The sequence below is a fragment of the Saccopteryx bilineata genome, chromosome 1 (assembly GCF_036850765.1).
Source record: "Saccopteryx bilineata isolate mSacBil1 chromosome 1, mSacBil1_pri_phased_curated, whole genome shotgun sequence".
NCBI classification, from domain to species: domain Eukaryota; kingdom Metazoa; phylum Chordata; class Mammalia; order Chiroptera; family Emballonuridae; genus Saccopteryx; species Saccopteryx bilineata.
In genome coordinates, this window is record NC_089490.1 from 391,675,400 (window position 1) to 391,687,113 (window position 11,714).

At 34.7% G+C, this 11,714-nt stretch overlaps 1 protein-coding gene and 1 pseudogene across 1 annotated transcript; both read right to left on the minus strand.

Annotated features, from left to right (window-relative positions):
• Positions 1-3,629: 3,629 nt before the first annotated feature.
• On the minus strand, positions 3,630-4,553 carry LOC136320804 (olfactory receptor 5M3-like; annotated as a pseudogene).
• Positions 4,554-9,559: 5,006 nt separating this feature from the next.
• Positions 9,560-10,495, minus strand: LOC136320805 (olfactory receptor 5M8). The gene has a single exon (XM_066253954.1). The coding sequence runs from the start codon at positions 10,493-10,495 to the stop codon at positions 9,560-9,562; it is 936 nt and encodes a 311-aa protein (XP_066110051.1).
• Between the last annotated feature and the right edge of the window lie 1,219 nt (positions 10,496-11,714).

The following is an 11,714-nucleotide window of genomic DNA, read 5'->3' on the forward strand; positions in this document are numbered from 1 at the left end:
ATATTAAAAAATATTCATATATTTGATTTCTTTTAAAAAAGTGTTTCAATATCTAGGTCAACATCATATAACATATCATAATATTCCAATATTTTTAAAGCTCTTGAAGAAAGATTGTTCTAGTGACAAGCCTATCAAATTAATAGTATTAGTAAAAATAGCTAACTTCTTTTGAATGCTTATAAAAATGCTTTTACATGCAAACGTTATGAAACAGGTTCTATTAGCATTGTCACTCTATAGATGAAAAAAAATAGTGCACTGAAAGGCTAGGAAAGTCTCCATAGGACAGACATTTACTAACTGACCAGATTGGGGTACAGACCATTTAATTTAACTCTAGTGTGATGCCCTTAATAACCTTATATTGCTACCTCTTTGATAACCTATTATTCTATTTCTACACATCTAAAATTTAGTTTGATTATCCTCCAAGACTGAATAAACTTATCTTTTTAATACTTTGTCTCTGATGGACAGAGCTTTGTGTAGCCCTAGAGTAGGCTGAACTACATAAATAGTAGATCGCTGTTTCTCCCCACTTTTTCATAGTTAGGTGACCCCATTGGTCCAGGATCAGATGAGCAAGTCACTTCTGAGATAGAGCCAATTTATTACTCAAGTATGCACCATCTATAAAAAACATTTGAGATTATAGAATGTGCTGTTTACAAATAGAAACCGAAATTCACTTTTATTAACCTTCAGAAATTTTCCATGGGAATAAAATTTACTGGTCTAATCATCATCACTGACACAATACTCACCAACATATATTTTAAAACAAGAATGTGCAAATCAATTAAATTTGTAGAGAAAAATAAATGAGTAAAAAAATAAAAAATTAAACATTTTATAAATTCCCATTATACCAAGATTATTCTTATGAAGTTTTGAATAAACTTTAAACAGAAATAAAAATATTTGCCAGTAATATATCATAATTTCACAAAATTAACCACTAATATCAAATAAGTCTACAAATAAGGTCTCAGTCTTCTCTTCAAAATTGGAATAAAAAATAAAATAGTTGACTGCATTCATCTGGACTGTATAGAATACAATTTGCAGACCTACCTTCAGCAGAGGACAACAACAGGTGGTAAAGTCTTACTATTTATAATAAAATCTGGAACACTAAGAGTATCTCTCCAAGGAACTATTCAGTTAATTATACAAGAAATAATGATTACAATTCTAGAAACATCTCAGGGGTAGGAGACGTCAAAAGATGTTCATTAGATGGATAATTATTTTAATCAGATTAAGAAATCAAAACTCTTGATGTCATGGTAGAATCTCATTTTCACATTGCTCTTTCTTCTTTCATTCACACTTGACAATCTTGCCAATCAGAAAAAATATACTTGCTTTGTATCATGTACAATTTTCTCAGTCACTTTCTCTTTTGTTATGTTATAGTTCTAATAAACACTGTGTGTCACGATACATGATCACAGCAATTTATACCTATGTAGCTCATGTAGTAAGTACTAAAGTAACTCTCTAAAGCAGTCAGTTGAGAAAGCATTTCACCTTTAAAAAAAAAGGTAACAAAGGTCATCTAATTCTTCCTGCTAACAGATTACAAAATATTAAATGTTTTTAAATCAGATTATGAAATAGATCATAATATGGAATATCAAGAGTTCTCCCATAAATGATTTTAATATTAAAAGAAATTAGTTTTAATTCACCCCAAAGTAACATTAAGTAAGTTAGATCTTAAATTCTTTAGGGAGTTTAAGTTTTGTAAGTAGAAACATGGTAATATTAAAGTTTAATCTAAAATAATTTGTTTATATGTGAATGGTTTTCAAGTGTTGCCCATGATATATATGTGTGTATGTGTGTGGAAATGAGTTCATATGCATTTTTTGTTTTTCTTAGAGAAAATAAAAATTCAAAAATAGATGAGGAAGAACATTTGTTCTCATATAGTATCAATTTTATTTTATATTTAAATCTTTCCAGGTAAATCTGTGATTACTTAAATGTATAATTTAAATCTGTGAATTATATTTCTTTTTTAATTTTTATTTATGGATTTTAGAGAGAGAAAAAGAAAGAAACATCTATTTGTTGTTCCACTTATTTATGCATTCATTAGTTGCTTCTTGTATGTGCTCTGACCCGGGATCAAACCCACAATCTTGTTGTATCAAGATGACACTAACCAACCAAGCTACTGGGCCAGGGCTGTAAATTACATTAATCTAGTTATGCATTGTCCACATCAAAATATCAGGTTATATTTATTTTTATTTGTTTATTTATTTATTTATGTGAGAACACAGAGCCTTTAAGGAAGTCCAAGTTGTAGAGTTGTTCTTGCCTCATGCTTGCACTTCATGAAATGAGGTACAAGAGAGATACCACATTGTGTTAATATTTCATGGCAGAACATGTTATCATTAACAAGAAATAGCCTGCCTTAAATATTTTATTTCTTTCAAGTACAAACACTATATTAAAATATTGAAGTACTATTTTATCACAGATGTGCAAACTATTCCACATGAATGCCATTTTAATTTATGAAGTGGCATCTAGAGTGCAGTGCTTTCAAAATGGCACCAGCCATCCATTAATTCTACCCTCTCTTCATTCCAACTGAAAATTCTTGGCAGGTGCACAGAAGAACTGCAGTCTGGTCTCTGGCAACGTTCAGGCTGAGTTATAGTAATTATTGGAATCCATAAAAGAGAGAAACCATATTGTGTTCCTTAAAAACCCCAAAATTAAAAGGAATTAAATATAATATGATTGCTATTTTCAAAGTAGTTGTTGCCGAACAGACCTGCCCTTTTTTATTGAAAAAAGCATTAAACATCACACAATCTCACAACTTTTGGTGAGATAATTTTATGTCTTCATTCTAGAAAATTAAATAAAGTATGTTATTGTTTTCTGTCCCAATTTACTCTCTAAGTAAGCAAATTAAAATTTCCCAAGTTCACCTGACCAGGCAGTGGTGCAGTGGATAGAGCATTGGACTGGGATGCGGAGGACCCAGATTTGAGACCCCGAGGACGCCAACTTGGGCGCGGACCCATCTGGTTTGAGCAGAGCTTACCAGCTAGGACCCAAGGTCACTGGCCCGAGAAAGGGGTCACTCGGTCTGCTGTAGACCCCACCCCCCATTAAGGCACATATGAGAAAGCCATCAATGAACAACTAAGGAACCGCAACAAAAAACTGATGATCGATGCTTCTCATCTCTCTCCATTCCTGTCTGTTTGTCCTTATCTATCCCTCTCTCTGACTCTCTGTCTCTGTAAATAAATAAATAAATAAAATTTCCCAAGTTTATTTACTGCATTTTTGAATTAAAGAAAATCCATTCATTTAAGCTAAGTAGTTGAACATTTACAACTAGTGTGCTTGTAAACTTTGACTCAACCTTTTGAGTTGTTAATTTATAAATTTTTAGCTATTCTCATTACTTATATCAACAGGAATGCATTGATCTCCTTTTTTTTTCGTAGAATTTAAGCCTCTCTCTTTTTTTTCTTTTTAATGCACAGTGTTTAGCTTTTGTAGAAGGTCCTTAGCTATGTGCTGAGCCATAACCTGCTGGCAAACAAACACTTAAGAGACATAAAATAGATGATTAACTCAACTTTATTTTATTTTATTACACATATTCTGCTCATCCCTTTGTTCATGGCTTCTTTAAGATCCTTGTTCCTCAGACTGTAAGTCACAGGATTCAGCATGGGGATCACCATGGTATAAAACACAGCCACCATTTCCCCCTGCTCCCCAGACTCCTCGGTGGGATGTCTGACATACATGAAAATAAGAGTTCCATAAAATATAGCGACAGCTGGCAAGCAGGACCCACAGATGGAAGATGTCTTCCTTCTCCCCTCTGCTGAGTACATCCGTAGAATGGCAATGAGAATGAACAGATAAGAAATGAAAACTACAGTTAGAGAGTATGTGAAGTTAATGCTTGCAAGTATAATCATGGTATATTCTTTGACAGAAGTCCCAGCACAGGCCATTTTGATGAGAGGTGGGTCTGCACGGTAGAAGTGGTTGATCTCAGCTTTTCCACAGAAGTACAAGCCGTAAGTCCACATGTGGCTGCCAGACTAGTCAGAAAACCATACATGTAAGGGAAAGAAATCAGTCAAGTAAAGACAACTCTTGACATTCTACTGCCATAGAGCAGAGGTTTTCCAATTGTCATGTGTCTATCAAAGGCCATCACAGCAAGGATAACAATGTCTACATGGACAAGGGCAATGAATAAGGAACACTGTACCAAACAACCACTGTAATAATTTTGTTTCTGGTAACAGATTTTCTAACATTTTAGGGGTGGCATTGGAAGAAAACCAGACGTTGACAAATGACAAATGACTGAGAAAAAAGTACATGGGGGTGTTGAGCTGTGGACTGATCTTAATTAGCCATGATCATGCCAATATTGCCCATTATGGTGATAATACAGACACAAGAAAAATTACGAAGAGAACTTGCCATTCCCGATGACTGGTTAGTTCCAAAAGAATAAACTCTGTAACAGCAGTGAAATTGAGCATTTTCTCAGTTGCAGGTCAATGCTAGTTACAAATCTCTGTGATATCAAGAAGGAAATAAATTTAAAAATCAGGTGTTATTTATTAATTTATACTTTTATCCATGCCCACTCTCATAGTTTTTTTGTGTGTGACACATCTATGACTGCCTTTGCCATTGTTTTCAGCAAATCATTTCTGAGCACTTCCCATGCAGTAAGCTCTCTGAAGGTTACTGAGATGAATAATGCATAGGCCTTATTACAGAACAGTTATATACATTATTGTGATTGAAACATGTTAGTACTAAATATTATGAATAGCTAAACGTCCAAGCCTACCTTTTAGGCATTCCTCATTTCACATTTTTAATATTACTTATAGAGAAATTACACTTCTCTTTTGACCCTATTAGTCAAAAATGAATTTTTATACCATCTCTTTTTTATTAGTAGTATACTAATAAAAACATAAAAGCCACTTAATCAAATAATTCATCAGCTTTAAATGTCTGATAAAAAATATTTTTAATTTGGCCCTGGCAGGTTGGCTCAGCGGTGGAGCGTCGGCCTGGCGTGTGGGGGACTCGGGTTCGATTCCTGGCCAGGGCGCATAGGAGAAGCACCCATTTGCTTCTCCACCCCCACCCCCTCCTTCCTCTCTGTCTCTCTCTTCCCCTCCCGCAGCCAAGGCTCCATTGGAGCAAAGATGGCCCCGGCGCTGGGGATGGCTCCTTGGCCTCTGCCCCAGGCGCTAGAGTGGCTCTGGTCGCAGCGGAGTGACGCCCCAGAGAGGCAGAGCGTCCCCTGGTGGGCATGCCGGGTGGATCCCGGTCGGGCGCATGCGGGAGTCTGTCTGACTGTCTCTCCCCGTTTCCAGCTTCAGAAAAAAATAAAATAAAAAAAATAAAATAAAAATATTTTTAATTTAACCACATACTTATACTCAAATTGAAGTGAAACAAACTAATCACAGTCATCATCAAAGCCAAGTAAAATGGATGAATTACTTATACATATTCAGGCATATTCATACATTATACATATTCCTTGCATATAGACTTTTTTACATATCTAACATATAATTATAATCTACTAGGTATCATCCACTGTAATGTTCTGGAAACTCAAAAATAAGAAAGGCAATGAGATTAATGTCACTATTTATAGTAGTGTTAATGTAAGTAAACATTTTAAAACCATGATATGGTCTTACAGAGTTACAATGGTAGCAGAAAGTAAGAAATGCTTGAATCTTCTTTTGAGATCCAGTGGAGTTATAAGAAAGCTTCTTAGATATTTTGAAAATTTATTTTCAAATATAAGTTGTATCTAAAAATGAGACTAAGAGACATGGACAAGAGTGTGGTGGTTACCAAGGGTGGGGGGGGAGGGAGGATATGGGAGGGAGGGAGGGAGAGAGTTAGGGGGAGGTGGAGGGGCACAGAGAACTAGATGGAGGGTGACGGAGGACAATCTGACTTTGGGCGAGGGGTTTACAACATAATTTGATGACAAAATAACCTAGACATGTTTTCTTTGAATATATGTACCCTGATTTATTAATGTCATCCCATTACCATTAATAAAAATTTATTAAAAAAAAAAAGAAATCGCAAATATAAGTTGTATCATATGAGCTTTTCTCCAGAACAACATTTTGCAAATTATTTTCCTAGGAAAACATTTGTGTCTTCCATGATTATGACATTCCTTCCATAAGGGATTATGAAGAAAAATCCGCAAGCGTTCATTCATCAAATAACAATGAGAAAGCTTTATATCCTATACAATCCTTTGGAAACACACAATCTACTTAGTAAAGTTACATTGTGACAAGTTCTGTGGGAAAATACTCAATTATACTTAGTCTAGCCAGCTAGCATTGACTTAGCTTGAAAACAAAAGAAAGGGGAGAGAAAGAGAAAGAAAGTGAGATTCCATCAGCATCAGTTAACAGAACACAGAGTGTAATTCTATCCAATAAGAATCTTGAGATAGCTTTTCCATTGCCCACTGAATTTGTTAGAGATGATATTTTGTCTTGTTCTTCTAAGGTTAAATGTTATTTCTAGGGCAAATTTTCATCCTGAAGATGCTTGTTTTAACCTCCAGAATTACACTTTGTTCAATTACAATTTGTTGGAACCTATCCTTAATTATCACCAGATGGTGGCCAGGTTACAAAATAAGAGCCGGGAATAAGATTAACTTCACAGCCATAGTAAAAATAGATAGACTCTTGTCAACAAAGTTAATCCACTACCTTCCATTCGGCCCATTTGCACATTTTCTGTGCAAATCTCCTCTGAAATACCTACTTCAAAACATAAAGATCTAAAAAGCATGTAATTTAATGAAGCAAATACATAAATTGCTAGATATTGAAAACTAATATTCAAACACATTTCCTCTCTTACCTGTAAAAATATGAGTGTCTTCTTAGTGACCCCAAAGGTCAAAAAAAAATTCTTGCCAGTGTTATAGGATTTATACCCAACTTCCTGACATCAGCATTCATCTCAGGAGAAGCCTCAACTGCTTCAAGAAGCAATTAAAGATGAAATTCCATTCTCATGAGGAAAAATATGAATTGGTAGTACAATAGTTTCTCAATTCGAGACTTATTTTAATTCCATATTTTATATTTCATTGATATTTAAGTCAATGTCTGCTATGAGTAGTTGGGCAATACTTTAGAAATTAATGAAAGCTAAATTTATAGTACTATGGGGACACAGCTTCTCATGAAACTGAATTCAGGTCATTCTCTACGTCATTTCAAGTTCTCTGACTTATTTCCTATATTGTTTGGCCCTTAACTAATAAATATAATATATACATAGTGCAAAGTTCAGTGCTGTTTATACTCTTCAGAATATAAATATAAAAAATTTATTCTTTTCCTAAAGGCATTTGCACATTGATTAGATACTTAAATAAATAATATTAGGAATACATGATTAGTTTCCAGGAAAAAAAAATACATGGAATGTGAAAGACTGATAACTACCAATAACAACAATGCCTGACATAGACAGTAATCAACAGTATATGTTAAATATACGAAGGACTATATTTAATTTATTCTTTTTGTCATGCCTCCCATGTTTGAAAAAGTTTCCTAAAAGTGAGTCCAAGATTGAATTCAAAGCATAGTTGCCTCAAAATGTAATTAAGCAGAAGATAGCTTATAAGTACTATTTGATATTCATAATAATTCTATGAGATGGGTGTCACTAATGGTTTTGAGTTGAATAAAGTGATTCTATGGTGTGGCTATTCTAAGCTTTTCCAACTAAGAAATAAATAATGAAACAGATTAAGACTTAGGTCAGAATAAATCCAAAACCAATCCTTTTCCCACCACACCATTTTTTTTTATTTTACTAGGGTGACATCAATAAATCAGGGTACATATGTTCAAAGAAAACATGTCCAGGTTATCTTGTCAATCAATTATGTTGCATACCCATCACCCAAAGTCAGATTGTCCTCCATCACCTTCTATCTAATTTTTTGTGCCCCTCCCCTTCTCCCTTTCCCTTTCCCTCCCTCCCCCCGCGTAACCACCACACTCTTGTCAACATCCACCACACCATTTTGTGAAGAGATTTTTTTTTGTTAATAACTAGAAGTTGAAATGAATATTATAACAAGTGGCATGAATATTGAAATGAATGAAAATAAAGTATCACACAAAGTTGTTATTCACCGTATCTAAAGGAATTTATAAACTTTACAGTTCTGTGAAATTTGGGGGTAAAGTAGATACAAAAAGAAAAGCAAAAGAAAATAGAATTAATTCCATGAAAATCAAATAACTGCAAAAATATTGCATTCATAGTATTACTAATAGTGTTAGTAATTAGTATTAGTAGTGCTCATAGTGTATCTCGTTGTATTATTCAAGTATTACTAATAACATATTCATAGTAATTTCAAAAATAAATATTAATTTTAGAAAATATTTTAATGTGATTGTAATTTGAAGATGAAGAGAAAGAAGGAATGGTTCTAGGAGAGGTATGCAGCAAGAATTGGTAGAAAAAATTTAATACCTTCTTTTTAATTAAAAGATGCCAATCAATCATATTTATTATAAAAAAAACAAGAACTACATATATATTTATATGACTTAAAATCAGTTAATTACTAAAAAAATTATAGGAAGGTAATATCTATGGGATACAAGGGTGGGGAGAAGTGAGATAAAGGTTTATATAAACCTTGTAGTATTATTTGATTTTTAAAACAATATACATATCTTACATTAGTAACTTATAAAAAATATTATAAGTAATTTAAATTAAACCCATGCACATATGTAAAAACATTGAAAAAAGACTGAAAAAACATAAAATCTCAAATGTGAGTTTTTGGAGAGTTGTGGTGTTAAACTTCTATGCTATATGCATCCACCTGTTTAAATTTTGTATGATTCATATTGGTCAGTAGAAGAAGCTATTGCCTACCACAACATAAGCAATTCAACATTTGTAACAGCTTATAAAACAAAGAACATTTCTCATCCATTCTACATTTCTGTTGTGAGTGATAGTTGGGGTCTATTCCATGTCTTCTCACTCAAGAAGCCATACATAAATGTCAAATTTTAAATCTTGCTGGTCACCATAACAGAAAAAAAACCCACTGCAGTGTTTTCTCACCAACTATTATATGCTCAACTGAGAAGTGACATCTATGAATTCTAATCTAACTCATTGTCCAGAAATAGACACACTTCCACCTAAATGCAAAAGCGGGGAAGCATAATGCTATCATGTACACAAAAGGCAAATAGATTAAAATAACTAATGAACAAAATGAATGACAAGTACAGACATGTAAACTTTTGTAATAAAAATTTTACTCTGTGTTTGAATTTTTAAAAGAAATCATGAAAGCATTTTTAAAAATGTAGTGTCTTTTATGGTGTACCACATTTCTCATTTCACCATAAATCCTGTCCTGTAACTTGGGAAAAATATCTAGAAAATGTTTTGGAACCAAAAAAAATAGTGATAACTTTTAAGAAAATAGTTTTTTCCTTAACAGTTCTCTGGTTAATGCTTCTTTTACATCTTTATTTCTGAGGCTATAAATCATGGGGTTCAACATGGGAATTACCGTGGTATAAAATACAGCCACCATTTTCCCCTGTTCCACAGATTCCTGTGAGGGGGGTCTCAGATACATGAAGAAGAGAGTTACATAGAATATGGTGACAGCTGTCAGATGGGAGCCACAGGTAGAGAAAGCCTTGCGCCTACCTTCTGTGGAACGAATCCTCAAGATAGCAGGAAAAATATAAAGATAGGAAATCAGGATAATAAGGAGAGAAAAGGAGAGATTACATCCAGCCACAACAAACATGGACAACTCTTTGTTGGTGGTGTCAGAACAAGCCAGCTTAATCAGTGGCGGGTCAGCGCAATAGAAGTGATTAATTTCATTGGGGCCACAGAAGACTAGGTGGTAGGTCCACATGGTCTCCATCAGCCCCGTGAGTGCTCCGTACACATAAGGCACCATGATAAGGGATATGCACACACTCTTGGACATTTTGATGCCATAAAGCAGAGGGTTACAGATGGCCATGTATCGATCAAAGGCCATCACAGCCAGGATATAGATCTCCACATGGACTAAAGCAATAAAAAGGTAACACTGCACCAGACAAGCAGGATAGGAAATGGTTTTCTTCTCTGACAAGAAAATCTCCAACATCTTTGGGGTCACACTGGAAGAGAAGCACAGGTCCACAAAGGATAAGTGGCTCAGGAAAAAGTACATGGGCGTGTGCAGCCGGGCATTGCCCTGGATGAGTACGATCATGCCCACATTCCCTGCCACTGTGGCCAAGTAAATGGCCAGAAACAGCAGGAACAGCAGAATCTGCAGTTCCAGGCGATTGGTCAGTCCAAGGAGAATGAACTCTGTCACGCAGGTGAAGTTTCTTCTCATTGTCTCCTTCAGTGAGAAAAGGGAACTGGACATTTATATTGGATTACAGCAAAAGAAAAAAAAAATTACTATCACAGTAATCGTCTTTGTTTTCCTTCTTTTCAGAATTTTTTTCTGACTACCTTTCTATTGATCTTCATTCTTGGTAAACAATCTCAGTCAGACATTGGAAACTAGGGGCTTTCTTGACTTTCATGATATAACCTCCTTGTTTGTTTGCTTATTTTATTTCCTTCTCTTTCTTTCCACTTTCTTCTAATTATGCCTCTCTCTCTTTTTTCTTTCTCCACTTTCTCCTTCTCTTCCTGTGCCCTTGCCTTTTAATTGACAAGATTACTTTACGGCCATACCCATCCCAAATATAATCTTCAGGACTGACAAATTCCTTTATCCCTGATTATCACAAGAGCAGAGGATGAGTTTAGAAAGAGAAAATAACCTGCCATCAAAGAACATTATTTTTTCAAATAATATTTTTTTAAAATAAATTTCACCTAACAAATCCCTTCTGGAGAATCTTTAGAGATTAAGTTGGGCTATTTGGATGCTTTCTCCCCTTTCAGACTCCACAGGAATGGGTCTTTTAGGTGGGTATAGGATTTTTTTTAAATACATACATAATTGAATTTGACAGTTTCTCAGCCTTTAAATTCTCATTTGAATTACTCATTTGGAAAGAGCTGCCTGGAGTTGAGAGCGATGGAGAAATTCTCTCCTCTTAGTCTCCCACATCTGATCACTGTGAGATCTGAGGGAAGAGATCACTGGTTCAGAAAGGAGTAATCAGGGATCAGATGCCTGTCCCTTGTGGCCTGATGGAAGTTAGTAATTCAAGGTGGACAAGATACTTTTGCATCAAATTGATGGCAGTGGATCATAAAGACCATGTTGGTCCTTCAAAGGAGCGCTGATCCTATGAAGTTTGAGCTGCCCAGCCTCCAGCCCATCTGGGTGGCTCTCTCTTCTCTCAGCCTGGTATTCTGGCTGCATCTTGGCTTAGAAAAACTATGTATCCTTTTAGAACATCTTAGTCTGTTGGTTTTGTTTCAGGTAGAGTTAATTTGTGTTGCTTGCAAGAAAAGAAAAAAACTCATACTACTACTATTAACGAAAACATGTTTGTATTTCTGTATGGAGGTCATGTATATTCATTAATGGATCTCCTATTCAAAGCTATTTTTTGAATGTAAATGCCTGTAGCAAAGTTTAATTTGTGATT